Consider the following 19,874-nt stretch of genomic DNA (forward strand, 5'->3'; position numbering starts at 1 on the left):
TCTGGAAAATTAACCCATTTATGCCTAGTGTCCCATTATTGGAATGCTAAGCTTGTGAAAGTTATGTATATCCTACTGCTCAAGGTCATTGCCAAGGTCCGATTTTTCACAAAAAAATTTGTGAAAATTTCTGGCATAAATGGGTTAATTTACTTAATTTTGGAATTTAAAAAAATTTCCAAAGCTAAGATTTTGAAACAATTTACTTTAAAAAGAAAATATCCTCCCTTACCAGATCTTTTAACAAACGAAAGTCATTAACTATGGCACTTAGCATTTCAGGATGCAATTCCTAAATTAACAGACTAATTAAGGTTTAGAATTGTGTTGCCTTCTAATTAGACGCTAGAACACTGGCCAATGTTAATTAGCATTTCTTCTCCCTAGGAGTCCCCTCTTGAGCTTTTACTAATGGTACTAATTTCTCTTGTCCTAGAAAGTCCTGACTGTTCTTGACCTAGAAAGTCTGGATTGTTTCACTAACTTATAATATAGTTTGCAACTCTGTGGCTGCCTCTGAGGCTAATTAATAAAACCCACAAACCTATCTGACTTTGAAAAATTACCATGAAACTAAATGGCACTATTATTCAAGTTGGAATTGTAATATGTAAGCACTGATGTCAGGGTTTAAAAAAAAAAACCAAACATTAAAAAGCCAGATAGCTGACAAATATGCATCAGCAAGTAGATTTTTTCAGAGTTTTATTAAGCATTTCTCAGTATCATCATGCTCTGCCACAAATGAAAAAAGCCTATAACACGTGGCCTTATAGAAGGTCTGGGAAGTAATTAAGATTTGTCAGTGGCAACCAGCATATCTGGAGAAGAGTTCTGAACGCAGACTGGAAGGCAAAGGGGCATCCAGACTGAACACTAAGGGCTGGGTGCGGTGGCTCACACCTGTAATCCTAGCACTTCAGGAGGCTGAGGCAGGGGAACTGCTTGAACCCTCCGGCAGAGGTTGCAGTGGGCAGATGACTTGAGGTCAGGAATTCAAAACCAGCCTGGCCAACATGGTGAAACCCTGCCTCTACTAAAAATACAAAAAAAAAAAAAAAAAATTATTGGCAGGTGCCTGTAATCCCAGCTACTTGGGAGGCTGAGGCAAGATAATTGCTTGAACCCGGGAAGTGGAGGTTGCAGTGAACCGAGATCATGCCACGTACTCCAGCCCGGGTGACAGAGCGAGACTTTGTTTCAAAAAACAAAACAAAACACTAAGACTAAAGGGATGGAGAGATGAATGGAAAACAAGAAATCCCCAGTAGTAGACACAAAGAACAGTTACCAAAACACAATAAAAACCAAAAAACTCCACAAAAACTACATCATGGAAAACTCAGAATCTAAGAAAACTTGGTTAGAAAAGAAGAGCTGGAGAAAAGAGAAGACCTAAGATTGTGATTCAGAAAAAGTTTATGATGTTCCCCATTTCTCCCCACTGAAGTATTGATCTGATACCAATCTAGTACCAATCTGGTACAGGCACAGTGGGTACAAAGGAAACCTCCCAAATCCTTTTGGACTCTGGTGCTACAGTACCGACTGCAGAGAAGTGCTAAGTACCTGATCCGGCAAGAAAGGTACAGAATGAAAACAACAGGAGTGCTTAAAAGGACACCAATTAACCTTGATGAAAACATCACAGGGGTGTGCACACCAGAGAAGTGAGAATCTGGAGTCCCTGACTCTTCCGGTGAGATAAATGGTCAGGACTAAGCATAGACATTCTGTGTAGACAATCAGAAAACTACTGATTTTACTTGAATACTTGCTATTTTTCAAACTCATAAGTACTCCTTTACTGTAAAAGGAAATAACTGGCAAAGAGATCTCTAAGACCTTTATTAATATTTTTATTTTACGTACAGCTCTCCAAAAAAGACAGGAAGTGGCATTTAACCCAAGCTACTAAAAAATGCACAAAGATGCTGCACAAGTTGACTATGTGGCATTATCTGGTGTTTTCTTAACTATCCTAAATCTTGGCCTTTTTTAGTATTTTTGTGATTCTGAAATTTTTTTTATTACTTTATATCTAACAATCTTAGGAAATAGCTTACTTTAATAATTCTTTTTTCACAAATGAATGCTGATATTAAAAAAGTTGAATACCCTATGAGAAACACAGGTCTGTTACCAAAGCTACCTCTCCATCCTCATCTTTTAAGTCTCCACTCTGCTCCAGCCACACTTACTTCCATTGTAGGCTGGAATTATACTATTTGCCAAGAGAGAAGCTCTATCTAATTTACCTATGTATTCTTACCATCTAGAGGAAATTCAGTAAATAGACAAAACTCACACATGGGTTGAAGCTCAGTAATCTGTGTATAGTTTATTCCATACTGTTAGTTCAGCCATCATAACTTCAGTTAAGAATACTGCAAGTAGACATATATATCCCCTGAATATAATTTACCAGAACATAACCCAATCAACAACTGAAACCACATGTGATGTACAGAGGGTCTAACCAGGTATACAGATCATGCCTTACAGATCATGCCACAACAAAGCTGGTGTGAGTGCCACACAATTAATTACAATTGCTCACTACTCTCAAAACTGACAAAAGATGGAAGCACTGAAATATAAGAAAATTTTATCATTAGACTTTTTAGAGGCTTGGAAAAAAGGACTTAAAACTTCACAAATAAAAAAGAGGCATTTAATCGCAGAGAAAAAAGCTTCAATTACCAAGAACCACACTTCCACCAAAATTTAGGAGAGAACCTAAGAGTAAGTTATTTAAAATTACAGTATCTCCTGCTTTGAAAAAAAGAATTATTTATAATTATGATATAACGAAATAACTTACATTCTCAATGAACTGGGTATTAGAGAGCATAAGGAAGTCATTGAAGACATTATGCAGGCGACAATCTGTGGCTTTGGTTTCCCGAATTAGTCCGTCCACTTGTTTCTTGATTTCATGAGTCCTAGAGATAGTTTGCTGTGAGAATTCCTGTAGAAACTGTAGTAGCTATTTTAAAAACATAAACATACAGTAGCATCAATGTTACGTTTCTATTCTGCGCATGTCAAATCAAAAAAGAATCCATGCTACCTCGGCTCACTGCAACCTCCGCCTCCTGGGATCAAGTGATTCTCCTGCCTCAGCCTCCTGAGTAGCTGGGATTACAGGCGCCTGCCATTAAGCCCAGTTAATTTTTTTTGTATTTTTAGTGGCTACAGAGTTTCACCATGTTGGCCAGGCTGGTCTCGAACTCCTGACCCCGTGACTCTCCCACCTCAGCCTCCCAAAGTGTCGGGATTACCGGTGTGAGCCACCGTGTCCTGCCAGAATGCTCCTTTAACAAATAGTAAAACCAAGAGACATTGAAAATCACTAACAAAGCGCATCAAAAGAGTGGCAGTGAGTTAATGGAATGGTGGCCTACCTTCTAATCCCAGCACTTTGGGAGGCTGAGGCGGGGGTGATCGCTAGAGGCTAGGAGCTGGAGACCAGTCTGGACAACATAGCAAGACCCCCATCTCTACTAAAATTAAATCAATCGGCTAGGTATGGTGGACAGCGCTGAGGTAGGAGGATCACCTGAGCCCCGGAGAATGCAGTGAACTAAGATAGAGCCACCTGCTCTCCAGCCTGGGTGACAGAGCAAAACCCTGTCTCTTTTAAAAAGTCCTCTTTGGTTGTCAGTCTACAAAGATCACAGAGCAAGGGTTAGATAAGCAGCCACCACTCTCATTCAAAAATCCTATTCATTTAGGACTCTGGAATTACAGCTCTGAAGGAGCTTCCTGGGCCCCCGACGCGAAGAATCTCACTAAAGGATATCCACATACTGGCTTGTCTCCCATCCCACTTAGTCCGGGTCTCAACAAGAATCGCCTCCCTAGTGCCCGAGCAATCCCTCAGCGTGGCGGAAACGGATCTCCCCTCTGGATGGGGCTAAGCGGCACTGCCAGAAACACCAATGAAGGGAACGCCGCGTCTGGGCCGCGGTCCGGGTCCGCCCCCTCCCTGGTGGCCAGGGGCTGCCAGGCTGGCATTCTCCAGGGCTATGAGGGGCCTGTGTTCCTAAGAGGGCAGGCAACCCGACGGCCCGGGTGCAGGGGCAGTAGCGGCTCCGTCCTCCCGCGCGCAGGCCGAGCGTCACCCCTGCCGCCCTCGTGTCCCCGGGGCCCGCCTCTCACGCCCGCGTCGGCAGCCAGCGACCAGCTCTGGCTGCTCCTGCGGATCTCCTCCACCGACCACGGCCGCTCCCACACGGGCTCGGACGCCGGCGCCCGCTCCTGGTCGGGGGTCATCCGGTTCATCTGCAGCGAAAAAAAACGAGGAGACAGGCTGAGCCTGAGGGCAGCAGGAACGGCGGCCCCAGCCCAGGCCGTTCCCTCTCCTGCCCGGCCCGCTGCCCTTACCATCCCAGCCTCCAGGCTCGGTGGGCTCCGAGGCCAGCGCGTCAGGACCGCAGAGGCCCCGAAGCCCAGCCCAGCGGCTCGGGAGCGACCGCCTCACGTGACATCGTGTCACGTGACAGCGCCCACACGTGATCCAATCTGCGCTGCTGCAGCGAGCAAGCTACGGACGGGAACTGGACTGGAGTCTGGGGTTCTCGGCTGGGTTGGGACGGGGGGAACTCCACGAGCCGGGTCGACGCCAGAGGGCGCTGCAGAGGCCGGTTGGCCGGTTGGCTCTGCGGCCCAAGACCCGAGGCAGCGACGCTGTAATGACGCTGGCCGCCAGTCCGGGGTGTCTGGAGAGTGGGGACGTCCAGCAGCCAGTGGAGCCACCAGCCTAGGCGCTTTCGACGTCGGCGCTGTAGGTGGAGGAAAAGGCCTGCTCTGCTGCCTCCTCTCGTGCAGCAAAATCCGCTGCTGTGGAGACGGCAGGCGAGCGCTCAGTAGACAGAGAATCCCTGATCTGCCTAGGCATCACCTTGCTCTTGTGACCTGCTCGGCTGCCATTGTGTAGGGGCTGCTTAAAGTCCTTTGAACTGGCGCCATTGCCTTCATATTGAAGGCCAAGCTCCTCATTATGACAGGCATAAAACTCTCTCATTCGTCCCCCACTATCCCAGCTCAGGGCTCCAGCTGTTCTGTCTCACACTTCCTTGCAGTTGCCTCTGCTTAGTGGCCCTTGTGCCAGACAAACTTACTTATTAAAATAAAAATCCCAATTTCTTTCCTCGGTAAAACGAAGATACATATCTTGCAAGGATGTGATATTAAAGTGAGAAAATTGTAAAACATCCGCCACACTGCCTGACTTAGGCTTAGCATTCAAAGTAGAACGTACCACTGCCCCTGCACCTTGCTCACACCCAATCCTGGATTTTTCTTCTGTAGCCACCTTAGTTATAACCTCATTAAATACCAACCTGATTATCCCAAGTACAGTTTAAGTGACTGAAGTTATTTTCTATGTATTTATCCTAAAGTGTTACATTGTATTGTAATCATTTAAATATTGGTCTCTCCTTTAATAATAATAGCTAAGAGTGGGCTGCAGTGACTCACGCCTGTATTCCCAGAACTTTGGGAGGCTGAGGCAGGTGAATCACAAGGTCAGGAGTTCGAGACCAGCCTGGCCAACATGGTGAAACCCTGTCTCTACTAAAAATACACACATTAGTGGGTATGGTGGCGGGCACCTGTAATCCCAGCTACTCGGGGGGCTGAGGCAGGAGAATCGCTTGAACCTGGGAGGTGGAGGTTGCAGTGAGCTGAAAGGGAACCACTGCACTCCAGCCTGGATGACAGAGTACGACTCTGTCTCCAAAATAATAATAATCATAGCCAATGTTTATCAAGTGATCAGTATTTACCACTTTATACATTATTCATTTAATTCACACAATGACTATGAGGGAGGGAATATTATTCCCAAATTATAGTTGAGGAAACTGAGGTACTGAAAGGAGAGGTAACCTACTCATGATTAGGTAACCAGAAAAGAGGCCGACCCAAGAATCCACACTGTGAGTCAATAAGGTACTGTAACATATAGCAATGTTAACACTAAGGCTAGGCTGGCCTGGTGGCTCACACCTGTAATCCCAGCACTGTGGGAAGCCGAAGTGAGTTTGAGACCAGCCTGGGAACCATGGTGAAACCCCATCTCTACAAAAAAAAAAAAAAAAAAAATTAGCCGGATGTGGTGGCATAGGTCTGTAGTTCTAGCTACTTAGGAGTCTGAGGTGGAAGGATTGCTTGAGCCCCTGAGACCAAGGTTAGAGTGAGCCGAGATTGCCCCACTACACTCCAGCCTGGGCGAAGAGTAAGACTGCTGTCTGCAAAAAAAGTTTTAGTGTCTTAAGGGGACTTCATTTTTTGGTCACCATCTACCAACCTCCTCCACTTTCCCCACATTCATTAAAACACACACACATATGCACATACTCTCTTTAGAACTTGGAACTTGGTTGGTAAAACTGAGATGAGCCAAATACCAACTTGCATTTCATCTTCCATCGTCATGGGCAACTTCAGTTGCCATGTGCTTAACATTCTTAATCTACGTCCCACAGCCTGGACTTTATCACTGAAACATTGTGACTTCAAATCTGAACTTCTCCTGAATAGAGAAGCCTCTTAAACTCTCAGGTCTCTCTCCTACTTCCTAGTCCACTGTGTCTTTTCTTGGCTAACCCAAGCTCCAGTCCTTCACTGCCTCCTTTTCCCCTCCATTCTGCCCTTTTAGCTTTCTTTCCTTGACTGTTAAGCCTAGAGACCAAGGATACTAGGCTTTAACTTCTTCACCTTATTCCTTTAATATCTTCACCTTATGCCTCTGACAAAGACTATGCTGGCTTCTAACTCGAATCAGGCCCTTTCTCCTTTCCTGTACCAAAGTTACTGGAGGAAATCACTACAAATTAATATTCTGCAAATGTAAATGACCTTCAGTACTGATTAGCAGACCTTTTATTTATCTTGTGTCTTTATACTTTTCCTTGATCAACCTCCCTCTGTTACAGGAAAGGGGTCCGGATCCAGATCCCAAGAGAGGGTTCTTGGATCTTATGCAAGAAAGAATTCAGGGCAAGTCCACAGTGCAAAACAAGAGCAAGTTTCATTAAGAAAGTAAAGGGATGAAGGGACAGCTACTCCACAGAGAGAGTAGGACGTTCCTGAAAGTAAGAGGAGGGAGGAGGCATCCACCCTAAGGACAATGCTTGTATATACTGGGAGATGTGTTCTGCTGCAAGAGCTTGTGATAAAGCATTAATTTTCTTAATATTTTGAACGAATTGATATTATCTTTAAAGCAAAATTAGGAATGCCTTTGTTCTCCAGATATTGGGATATAAGGACCCTCCCAAGTCTGGGTCTGTTTACTAAACATGATTAATTTTTTCCCTTAATGGTAAACATCTAGAGGCTAGCAATACCTAGTTTTCGGAGAATGCCACCCAGCAAGTCTCAGCCTCATTTTCCTAGCCCTCACTCAAAATGGAGTTGCTCTGGTTCAGATGCCTCTGACACTTCCATAGTTTTGAAACAGGAAAGGTTCCCTTTTCCCTTTTGCTCTGCCGGGGGGCGTGTGATGAGGGTGTGGCTTGCTTCTTCAGTGCCCTGCTGTTCAAACCTCTAGGGGAGCGTACAGATGGGCAGTCTGTGGGGCTCAGACACCACAGCTGTGTCTAGGGGTGAATGTTTACAGCTCCTGAAGCACCAGTGGGTGTGGGTTACAGGGTGCTTTTTTAGTTTTGCCGTCTAGGCAGCTTGTGTTAACCAGCTCACTTAGACCCTTTCTGTATCCCGGGTTCTTGCCTTGATGTACTGGAAGAATCGGATCACACCTGGGCTTGGAGAATGAGTGCAGGGTTTTGCTGAGTGGAGGTAGCTCTGGCAAAGTCAGAGGAGAATGGAGTGGGAAGGTTTTCCCCTGGTGTTGGGCCTCTCAGCAGCCTGGGCTCTCCTCTGACTGCCCAGCTAAACTCCATGTCTTTCTGCTTCTGCTGGTCAGCTGGCCAGTTCCTGTCGGTGCGTTCCTCTCAACGTCCAGCTGCCTGTGTGTTCCTTGGCTGATGGGCTCCTCTCAACATTCAGTCGCCTACATGCCTGCTGGCTAGGGTCTTGGGGTTTTTATAGGCACATGATGAGGGCATGGCTGGCCAAGGTGGTCTTGGGAAATGCAACTTTTGGGCAGGAAATGCCTGTCCTCACCTAGGTCTGTGTAGGTGGAGCCCTAGCCAGGGACCACACACTCCTCTACCCAGCACTTCCCTTCCTTCATTCCATGGCACTTAAGGGACCATGCCCTTCTCTGCCCAGCACTTCGCTATCAATTTCACCACGTTGTTCCAACTATCCACTCCACTTGCTGCTTCCTGAGAGAACAGACATCCCCAACTTCATACTTCAAATGTTGCTGTGACTACACCTTCTGTATCCCATGCAGTTCTTTATTTGCACAAAACAGAATTCAACTAGCACACTCAACTGGAATTCACCTGGAATTTGTGGAAAAGATAATGCAGTGCTCACAGCACTTAAAGAAAAGAAGGCAGACAGGTCTTGGAAGGGCATGAACCTCAGAGAAACTCAGAACAGTCTCCTTTGAGCCAAGGCCCTCAGAGTGACTGGGCTCCAGTCATTTCCCTTCTTGTGTTTTCCTCTGAAGTTCTAAATTCCTGAGAGAAAGAGAATCTGAATGGTTTCCCTTAGGAGATATGCCCATTCTACTATTAGAACTTCTACCAGAAGGAAGAAAAGTGGGAACTCCTCTGCCCACAATTAGAGACTGTTAGCAAAAGCAGGAAGAAGGGATGATAGGCAGACAAGACCCTTTCTTCAGTCTCTGGAAAAGCAGTCCCCACTCTTACCCACGGCCAGTGACCACCATGTTCTTGATGGAGCACTTCCTTCTTTCTCTGGGAAAATGCTCCATCTTCACCTTCCTTCCTGTATGTTCAATCTTGCTCTCGCTACTGGCACTGCTCCCACAGACCTTTTCACATGCTTTAAAGTAATACTTTTGGCTGGGCGGGTGGCTCACACCTGTAATCCCAGCACTCTGGGAGGCCGAGGCAGGCAGATCACCTGAGGTCAGGAGTTCAAGACCAGCCTGGCCAACATAGTGAAACCCTATCTCTACTAAAAATACGAAAACTAGCCGGGTGTAGTGATGCGTGCCTGTAGTCCCAGCTACTCAGGATGCTGAGGCAGGAGAATTCCTTGAACCTGGGAAGCAGAGGTTGTAGTGAGCCAAGAAGGTGCCACTGCACTCCAGCCTGGGCGACAGAGCGAGACTCTGTCTAAAAATACATAAATAAATAAAAATAAAAATAAAGTCAGACTTTAAATTGCATTTATTCATGTTAGAGAGTTCTTGCACTGCCATACCCATGCCTGAGAATTCAGATAAATCCACTCTTCATACAATATATGAAAGCTTGATTCCTGTACATGTTGATACATTCACAGACTTTTAAATCATTATAGCAGGAGCTGGAATTTTAAACCTCTGAAAGCCTTTCTGTTTTGGTACTTTATGACATTAAATAACGCTTTCAGGTATTAATCTCAGTTTATTCCTCAATAATATAATCTCCAACAAGATTTTTCTAGAAAAGATGTGTACTTTCCAGGGAAAAATACATGGCCCAACATCTAAGAGATTGTTTGCTAAAGTTTTTGGTTCTGAAATGAAATCTTCAGTTTAACAAAGAATCCGTTCTTTTTATCTTAAGTACCCAAACTCTCATTAGTTCAGCTACCCACCCGAATTCATCAGAAGGAAGGCATCTTACCTGCCACCTAAAACTGTGCCAATGACATTGCCTAGAAGTGGTTGGCAGTTCCCAGCAGGAGACACTGTAATGTTCCCAGGAGTCTGATTCTTGCATTGACTAATCAGAGCTGTACTGCTGTCAGAAATGTGCCCACAATGGCTTCACAGCTGGATTGTTTTACCCGTTGGCTTCACTCCTGCCAGTCGCAAGTCTGCATCTCCTACGTTTGGCAAAAATATTTATTATAAGTATAAAATATTTAAATTTTAATAATTAAATTATAATCATGCACATTTATTATACATAATTCAATTTTTTTTTTACAATTTTTCTGTTTTAACTTTTTTTAAAAAACAGAATCTGGCTCTGTTACCCAGACTGAAGTGCAGTGACATGATCATGGCTCACTGTAGCCTCCACCTCCCTGGTTCAAGCAATTCCCCTGCCTCAGCCTCCTGAGTAGCTGGAACTACAGGCACCTGCCACCACACCCCACAATTTTTTTTTTTTGTATTTTTAGTAGAGCCAAAATTTCACCATATTGACCAAGCTGGTCTCAAACTCCTGACCTTGTGATCCACCCACCTCTGCCTCCCAAAGTGCTGGCATTACAAGCATGAGCCACCGCACCCAGCCATTTTAACTTTTCAACTGGAAATCATTTCAGATTTGTGAAAAAATTGCAAAAATAGCACAAAGAATTCTTATATATCCTTTACTCAGTTTCCCCAAATGTTTATATCTTGCATTAGCACATTACGATCAAAACCAGAAAATTAACACTGATACATTACTAACATTTAATCTACAGACCTCATTCAAACTTCATTACTTATCCCATGTCCTTGTTTGGACTAGAATTCCTGCAGGACCATACAGTGCCTTTGTTATGTTTCCTTGGACTCCTTTAGATTGGGACAATTCCTTTGTCTTTCTTTCTTTCTTTTTCATGATCTTAACTATTTTAAAGAGTATTAGCCAATTCTTTTATAGAATGCAAGTCAGTTTGAGTTTGTCTGTTTTCTCATGATTAAATTCAGTTATGCATTTCTGGCAGAAAACAATTAACATGCAATAATAGGAAAACATGGAAAAGGAAAAACTGTGGGGACTAGCCTTACCAAATGTGAACACATGCAACAAAGCCCCTATAATTAAAACAGAGCAGTTCTGGTACATGATTAGATGCACAGTTCAGTTTGGAATAGAAGAGAAACTCCCAACATAGACCTAAGTATATTTGGAAATAGTATATTTATAACAGTGGCATCTCATGCCACTGGGGCTAAAGCAGATATTTTTTGAATGGTGCTGGAAGCTGGGCATGGTGGCTCACACCTATAATCCCAACATTTTGAGAGGCCAAGGCAGAGGATTGCTTGAGGTCAGGAGACCAGCCTGGGCAACATAGTAAAACCCCAACCTCTACTAGAAATTTAAAAGTTAGTCAGGTGTGGTGGTGTGTGCCTACAGTCTCAGCTACTTGGGAGGCTGAAGTAGGAGGATAGCTTTAGCTTGGGAGTTGGAGGCTGCAGAGAGCTATGATTCCAGCCTGGGTGACAGCAAAACCCTGTCTCTCTAAAAGAAAAAGAAAAATGCTGGGCGCGGTGGCTCAAGCCTGTAATCCCAGCACTTTGGGAGGCCGAGGCGGGTGGATCACGAGGTCAAGAGATCAAGACCATCCTGGTCAACATGGTGAAAACCCGTCTTTACTAAAAATACAAAAAAAATTAGCTGGGCATGGTGGCGCATGCCTGTAATCCCAGCTACTCAGGAGGCTGAGGCAGGAGAATTGCCTGAACCCAGGAGGCGGAGGTTGCAGTGAGCCAAGATCGCACCATTGCACTCCAGCCTGAGTAACAAGAGCGAAACTCCGTGTCAAAAAAAAAAAAAAAGAAAAAGAAAAAGAAAAATGTACTGGAACAACTGAACAGCCATTTGGAAAATTTATATTCACGTAAAAATAAAATAATAAACTGCAACTGAATTAGCAGTAAAAACTGGATTAGACTAGTAAAATCTGAAACCATAGAAACACTAGCAAAGGCCGGGCAAGGTGGCTCATGCCTGTAATCCCAGCACTTTGGGAGGCTGAGGCGGGTGGATCACAAGGTCAGGAGATCGGGACCATCCTCACTAATATTGTGAAACCTCATCTCTACTAAAAATACAAAAATTAGCTGGGTGTGGGGGTGCACACCTGTAGTCTTAGCTACTTGGGAGGCTGAGGCAGAATTGCTTGAACCTGAGAGGCAGAGGTTGCAGTGAGCCGAGATTGTACCACTGCACTCCAGCTTGGGAGACACAGCAAGATAGTCTAAAAAAAAAAAGGAAAAGAAAAGAATCTAAGTTACTATTTTTAACTGCTGCAGAGTATTCCGTGGTAGGAACATACTATGGTTCATTTATTTAATTCTCCCATTGATGGACCTTTGGATTGTCGCCAATATCTCACTGCTTCCAGCAATGCTGCTAAGATAGTCTTCACAATACTTTCTTGCACACACATGCAAATGTTTCGGTTTTAATACATAGTCAGATGCCCTCCAAATTGACTGCACTAATATGCACTCCCTCTGGTGGGATGTGAGGTACCCGTTGGCCCAACTCTGCCTAACATCTTTTACCAAACTGGAAAATACTAGCCAATCTGATCAGTAAAAATAGCATCTCAATGCCCTTTTATTTGTATTTCCTTGAGAACTGGTGAGATCAAGCATTTTTTCTCATCTTTCTTACAATTTTAATCTCCTTGAATGGTGTTTTCATATGAATTGCCTATTTGCTATTCATTTTTTTCTTATTGCCCATTTATTGTGAACACTCATTTGTTAGGACTTTATTATCTTTGCATCTTCATTTTTTTAAGACAGATTCTCTTCTTGTCACCGAGGCTGGAGCACAGTGGCATAATCTTGGTGCACTGCAACCTCCACCTCCTGAGTTCAAGTGAGTCTCCTGCCTCAGCCTCCCAAGTAGCTGAGATTAAAGGTGCCCACCACCACACCCAGTTAATATTTGTACTTTTAGTGGAGATGGGGTTTCACCATGTTGGCCAGGCTAGTGTTGAACACCTGACCTCAAGTGATCCACTCTCCTTGGCCTGCCAAAGTGCTGGGATTACAGGTGTGAGCCACTTTGCCTATGTATGTGTTTTCTATGGATTATGCTGTTTCCTTTTTTGTCCCTATTCCTGTTTTCTGTTTGGTTGATTGAAATTTCTTCGTTCCATCTTTTTTCCTCTATTGATTTGAAATTTACACATTTCATTGCTATTTTTCTAGTAGTTACTCTTAATTTTTTATATCCATATGTAAAGTTGCCTAACAAAATCTAAAGGTAAACAGTACATATAGACTCTTCCCAAACAAGGTAAGAAATGTTCACTTCCCCCTGCTGTTTTCCCTTTCCCCAACTCTCCTGTTGATATAATCCAGAATTGTAATTCTCAATTGTGATTTTAAGCATCTGTGGCAATAAATACTTTAGTCTTAAACAATAGCATTGGCTGATTACTGAGAAAAGTGTTACTTTTTTCACACTGCTTCTTCCTCTGGATTCATGTCATTTCTTGCAGGAGGACTTCTTAAGTAGTTCTTTCCAACAGAATCTGTTGGTGGTAAACTTTTTTAAATCTTGAATGTTCAAAATGCCTTTGGGCTGGGTGCAGTGGCTCATGCCTATAATTCCAGCACTTTGATAGGCCAAGGTAGTCAGATCACTTGAGCCCAGGAATTCAAGACCAGCCTGGGCAACATGGGGAAACCCCGTCTCTACACAAGAACAAAATAAATTAGCCAGGCGTGGTGGTAGGCTTTTGTAGTCCCAGCTACTGGGGGGCCTGAGGTGGAAGCATGACTTGAGCCAGTGACATCAAGGCTGCAGTGAGCTGTGATCATGCCACTGCACTCCAGCCTGGGCAACAGAGCAAGACTTTGCCTCAAAAAAGAAAATAAATGCCTTCGTTTCACTATGCTCTTAAATAATTCTGTAGCTGGGTTATAGAATTCAGCATAAATTACCGTTATTTTCCAACAGCCCATTGAAGACATTGCCTCATTGGCTTGTATCCAGTGTTGCTAATGAAATTAATGAGGAAAATAGGATCCCCATTTCTTTGTGTTTTTAACTTTTTCTGCTTTGGTAGCTTTAATATTTTTCTCTCTATTTTCATAGCTTTCTTCACTTTTGGGAATCTTTTTAGCTATTAATTAAATATTGCTCTCTCCCATTATCTCTCTCTCCGCCTCTAGAATTCCTACTAGACGAAAGCTGGAATGTCATCATCCAGGCTTTATGTCTCTTAACCTTTTTTTCCTTTGCGCTTTAATCTGCAAGACTCCCTCAACTGAATGCTCCATCTTGCTAATGCGCACTTCAGTGTGTCTCTGCTGTCACTCACCTGTCTCTCTTTCACAGCGGTGGGCTTCCTCAGACATCTGGCACTTCTTCAGTGCACACTAGTTTTCTGGTTTTGAATTCTCCACCTGAGTCTCAGGATTCAACAGCACTCTCAGGTGAGTGCAGCCTCAGGTTACATGGGCCTTGGCTTCTCCCATGGCTTCTTAAGAACTTCCTTGTTTATTTCTGGGATCTCAAGCACTCCCCTTTATGACTTCAAGCCCAACTGTATAGACAGTAATTTCATTTCTCTATCTGTTCTGTCATTTATAAGGGCACAGCATGGAGGGGAGGGCCTTTCAGACATTTTTCTTGCCCCATTTGAAGTCCCTAAATTACACTTAAGAAAATACCAGCAAAACGTTTGCCTTTTATGTAGGAAGAGTAGAGAACTCTGTCATGAGTTTGGAGTAGCCGGGCGTCTGTGTGTTTGCGTGCCTAGGCCGTTTAAACCTGCTCTGGAATGTATTGCAATAAATGTTTCAGTGTCGGTACAGTGAACAGTTCAACTTAAGGACAGGCCAATCTGGAATGTCCCAGTAAAATTTACTTTGGGTGTTAGTGATTTTTTTAAGCATTAATATCTATAGGAAGACCTAGTAGGAGTGGCTCACAAAGGTTAATAAATCTTACGATAATATGCTTGTTTTTGATGTGAATGTTGTGGCTCAGGCCACCCTGAAATGAAATTCACAGGCTTGGCTTAGATGTCTTCTTCCACACCTCTCCTTACAAGCTGCCTTACAAATGCAGACCCTCCCCTCTGAGGCCTGGGTTTAACCCTCAGACACGACAGATGCCAGCAGGAAATATCCACCCTGCCTTAGTTGTAACTCTTGAGTCCTTGTCCATGATCTCCTACAAGGCCACCAGATGGACATGTGAGGCTGTGAAAAGAGATGCACTACCCCTTGTTTTTTGTTTTTTGGGGTTTTTTTGGTTTTTTTTGAGATGGAGTTTTGCTCATTACCCAGGCTGGAGTGCAATGGCACAATCTCAGCTCACTTAAAGATTTTACCCTTAAAAAGTTTTTTTTTTTTTAAACTGGGAAGAAAAGAAACACCATGAAGCCACCTCAAATTATTTAACCATTAAAGCCAAATGATTTAACAATTTTTAGGGAACACTCTACCACCAGAGTACAAAATGTTCTGCTTAAAGTGAAGTAAAAGGCATAGCTTAAAATGGAAATTGCTACTAACATACTCTGCAATGCAAATTGAAGTGGCGGCTCCTGTTCTCACCGGCATGTCAGAGCTGGCTGTGAAATGATGACCAGCGAGTGAAATAATGGATAAAATACACCAGAAAGAGTATTGCACTGCAGGCACAGTTTTAAAAACAGAATACACTGGCTTCGTACAGTTATTGTCTTTCTCGTTAATTTTTTTTTAAAAGCACAACTCTAACTAGAGATAGAAATCGAGACAGTGTCTCAGGGTAGTGTACTACAGTTGTTAAAAAACAATAAATTAAAAACAAGAGCACACCAAAAGAAAAGCAGAGGTACTGGATTTATGTCATCCGAAAGCTACATTAATTAGGAAAAAGAACAGTTTGAAATGGCCAATTTGTACTCATTAAAAATGAATGAGGTGACAGCATTACTTTAAACATTTCTTAGGGCATCTTCCAGGAGAACCCAGGGCCCCCCTGGGTGAAACTGTGCCTCCAAACATTAACAAGTGCTCTGCTGGGTTAGAATACCATGCTTACCAAGGAAACCAGAAATTTGGAAAGGGTACATTCTCCACTCCAAACCTGCTTGTGTCATTTAAGAAAAAAAACAAAAAACCATTTTTCTGAATGCAGTATTGTATACAAAGCTTGGACCTCTTAAACTTGGACCAAGAAACCAAATTAAGACCTTCAAGCATGTGGTGTGTGTTTTCATATATATAAAAAAGTCCCTCCCTTACAATGAAAACCAACCAAACAAACAGAAACCCAAAAGTGTATACCTGCTTTCTGATTTCACAGCAAATCAGAAATTGCATAGGATATACTGTGTGCAAGGCAAAAAGCCTTTAAGTATCTGGAATAGAACTCCTCATCTTGCTCACAGTTCTGACATATCAGATATCATCAAATTTGTGTTTTAAGTAGTCTTTCATGACCTTGGCAATTGGTAGTTCATCAAGTAGCTTTAGGTTTTGAAGGCCTATACATTGTCGAATTTTAATTCGGCACAGGTCCTGCAAGTTTCTGGGCTGTCTTGTGACTTCTTGTAAGAAATCCAAACACGGTCGACCTCCGCCTCCTGGGTTCAGGCAATTCTCCTGCCTCAGCCTCCTGAGTAGCTGAGATTACAGGCATGCACCACCATGCCCAGCTAATTTTTTGTATTTTTAGTAGAGACGGGGTTTCACCATGTTGACCAGGATGGTCTCGATCTCTTGACCTCGTGATCCACCCACCTCTGCCCCCCAAAGTGCTGGGAATACAGGCGTGAGCCACCATGCCCGGCCCGCACTACCCCTGGTAAATGGGGACTGATCCTGCGGCTTTCTTAGAAGAAATGGTCTTTATTGAATGTCAAACAAGGTTTGAGGAATTTTTCTTTGTTGCATGTAGAATAAAGAGGGCGTTTCATGAATGCCTCTGCATTTCGGCTTTGGAGAGGAATCCTTAGATCCATTCTGACAGCATGGAGATAAAAACTCTGTCTTCTATATTCATGTTTTGTTGCTGTCACTTGCTTCCTTTTCTCTCTCTTGGTCTGTGTGGACCATATTATCTCTACATCTTCTCTTTCTTGTCCTCTTCTTTGCCACCTGGAACCATCTTTTCATCCCTCTGGCCTTTGTCTCTTCCTACTTTCTGGCCATATGTGGACCAGAAAAATAATTATTAAAACGATTTGTTGTTTTACTTCTTACAAATATATGACCTGTTTTCACTGCAAAAGCCAATGAGTAAGAATTTTTACCATTCCTTCACTGTAAAAATCAAAACCGAGGCCAGGTGTGGTGGCTTCTGCCTGCAGTCCCAGCTACTTGGGTAGCCAAAGTGGGAGGATTGCTTAAGCCCGGGGGTGTTGAGGCGGCCGTGACCTATGATTGCACCATTGCACTCCAGCCTAGGTGACAGAGTAAGATCCTGGGTAACTCTAAAAACAAACAAACAACAACAAAACATCTGACAAAGGAACTCCTGCCCTCTGCCAAAACTAACACAATTATTCAAAAATATTTTATTAAGTTATAATAATCCAACCCAAAATTGTACCTATTACCACTATATGCCTCAATTAATTTTCACAAATAAAAAACAGTCATTTAACCAAGACTCAGATCAGGAAATAGAACATTACCAGCGCCCCTGAAACCTCATTCTGTTCACATCCAGTCTCTACCTTCCTCTCATCTGAGGGCAATCATCACCCAGACTTCTGATAGCACAGATTAATTTCACCTGTTTTTCTGCTTTACAAAAATGGAATGAAATGTCCTAGTTTGGGTTCCCCTAGGAGCTGCCCTGAGACAAGTATTGGCGACAGTTCCTTTATTTGAGAGACACAGAGACCACTGGGTGGGGCATGAAGAAGGGAGCCAGGAAAAGGCAGGCAGCAGCCAATTAAAAAAGAAAAATGTGTTACAAGGTCAGGCGCAGTGGCTCACCCCTGTAATCCCAGCACTTTGAGAGGCAGATGCAGGTGGATCACCTGAAATCAGGAGCTCCAGACTAGCCTGGACGATATGGCAAAACCCCATCTCCACTAAACATACAAAAATTAGCCAGGTGTGGTAGTGCATGCCTGTAGCCCCAGTTACTCCAGAGACTGAGGCAGGAGAATCGCTTGAACCAGGAAGGCAGAGGTTACAATGAGCTGAGATCATGCCACTACACTCCAGCCTGGGCCACAGAATGAGATTTTGTCTCAAAAAAAAAAAAAAAAGTGGGCCAGGTACGGTGGCTCACACCTGTAATTCTAGCACTTTGGGAGGCCGAGGTGGGTGGATCACCTGAGGTCAGGAGTTCAAGACCAGCCTGGCCATCATGGTGGAACCCCATCTTAAAAAAAAAAAAAGTGTTACGAAGCAAATAATCACAGTGGGTGACTGGAGCGGCAACCTTTGGAAAATGCCACCAATATACTCCTTGGAATTATGCTACTCCACAGGGAAGGGGGACTTGCTTGTCCCACTAATGTCCCTTTTCTGCTCCAGCCTCCTACACAAGATGCTGCTTTGCATTTAGTTGTTGCAGTCCCTTAGTCCCTGTTAATCTAGGACAGTTCCTCTGTCTTTTTAAAATTTCATGACCTCGATAGCTTTGAAGAGTACTTCCCAGTTATCTTGCAGGATGTCCCTCATTCTAACAAAACGTGGGTTTGTCTGCCTTACTTCCTATTTGAAGGAAAGTAAACTAAGGCACAGAGAGAGTAAGTTGCTTAAGGTCACACAACATATATGTAATAGAGGCAGGACTTGAGTCCAGATTATCTAGCTCTGGAGTGCTGTGTCTTAACCACTAAGCTACAGTGAGTTCTTAAACTATTTAGTTGAATTATTGTATGTTACATAGTGGTAGTAAGTGTTCTTATCTGGAAAGGTTTTTTTACGTTTTTTACAAATATTAGAAATTACATTAATATGTTAGATTAAATATATATATATATACGTATATATATATATACGTATATATATATATAGAGAGAGAGAGAGAGAGAGAGAGAGAGACCTCGCAGTGGCTCACGCCTATAATCGCAGCACTTTGGGAGGCTGGGGTGTGTGGATCACGAAGTCAGGATATTGAGACCATCCTGGTCAACAGGGTGAAACCTGGTCTCTACTAAAAATACAAAAATTAGCTGGGTGGGGTGGTACCCGCCTGTAGTCACCTGTAGTCCCAGCTACTCAGGAGGCTGAGGCAGGAGAATCACTTGAACTTGGGAGGCAGAGGTTGCAGTGAACTGAGATTGGACCACTGCACTCCAGCCTGGACAACAACAAAGCAAGATGGAGGTGGGGTTCAAGCGATTCTCCTGCCTCAGCCTTGCCAGTAGCTGGGATTACAGGTGTGTGCGTCACCACACCCAGCTAATTTTTGTATTTTTAGTAGAGATGGGGTTTCATCATAGTGGCCAGTCTGGTCTCAAACTCTTGACCTCAAGTGATCCACCCACCTGGTGCTTCCAAAGTGCTGGGAATACAGGCATGAGCCATCGTGCCCGGCCTATATATTAGATTTTTAAGTGGAAAGGTATTTGTTAAGAATCTTAGATCACTTGAGCCCAGGAAATTGAGGCTGCATGCCACTGCATGCCAGCGTGGGTGACAGAGCGACATTCTGTCTCAAAAAACAAAAAATCCAAACAATTGCGTTCTAAGTAGGATATGGAGTAATCATGACCTTCAGCATGTACTGCAGTAGTCTATCATCTAACAAGTGATTGTGTGATCTAAATTCACAATATGGGGTGATTCATAACGCTACAAAGTGGGTTTGCTTAAAATTAAAGCTTAATATAACTAATAAATCATTATTTTAATAAAACCAACATGCCATGTGAAAACAAAATCCCCATACAGAAATCATCTCATTTATAGGGAGAACATACCTCTCTGTGCAATAGTTTCCTCATCTGAAAGAAAAAGGGTAATAGAGCCTATTTCACAGAATTATGTGCAATTAAGGAAGTAATATGTGCAGAGCATTTAGAAAAGCTTGGAACATGGAAAGCACTCAAGAAGCATACATGTCCTCAGCATAATAAATAACATGTAGGAAAAATCCACAAAGAACATTATTTACAATGGAGAA

The 19,874-nt window shown here is 43.4% G+C and overlaps 1 protein-coding gene across 31 annotated transcripts in view; it reads right to left on the minus strand.

Annotated features, from left to right (window-relative positions):
- The window catches only part of LOC100412999 (WASH complex subunit 2A), a 64,479-nt gene extending 59,988 nt beyond the window's left edge, over nucleotides 1-4,491 (minus strand). For all 31 annotated transcript variants that reach the window (XM_078345321.1, XM_078345315.1, XM_078345311.1 and 28 more), the window contains exons 1-3: nucleotides 4,390-4,491; nucleotides 4,165-4,287; nucleotides 2,825-2,989 (exon numbers count right to left, since the gene is read on the minus strand). In XM_078345321.1, the coding sequence (XP_078201447.1) occupies nucleotides 2,825-2,989; nucleotides 4,165-4,287; nucleotides 4,390-4,392 (291 nt within the window). In that variant the 5' untranslated portion in view covers nucleotides 4,393-4,491. The remainder of the gene's footprint in view (nucleotides 1-2,824; nucleotides 2,990-4,164; nucleotides 4,288-4,389) is intronic.
- Nucleotides 4,492-19,874: the final 15,383 nt, after the last annotated feature.

Source organism: Callithrix jacchus, chromosome 12 (genome assembly GCF_049354715.1).
Source record: "Callithrix jacchus isolate 240 chromosome 12, calJac240_pri, whole genome shotgun sequence".
NCBI lineage: Eukaryota > Metazoa > Chordata > Mammalia > Primates > Cebidae > Callithrix > Callithrix jacchus.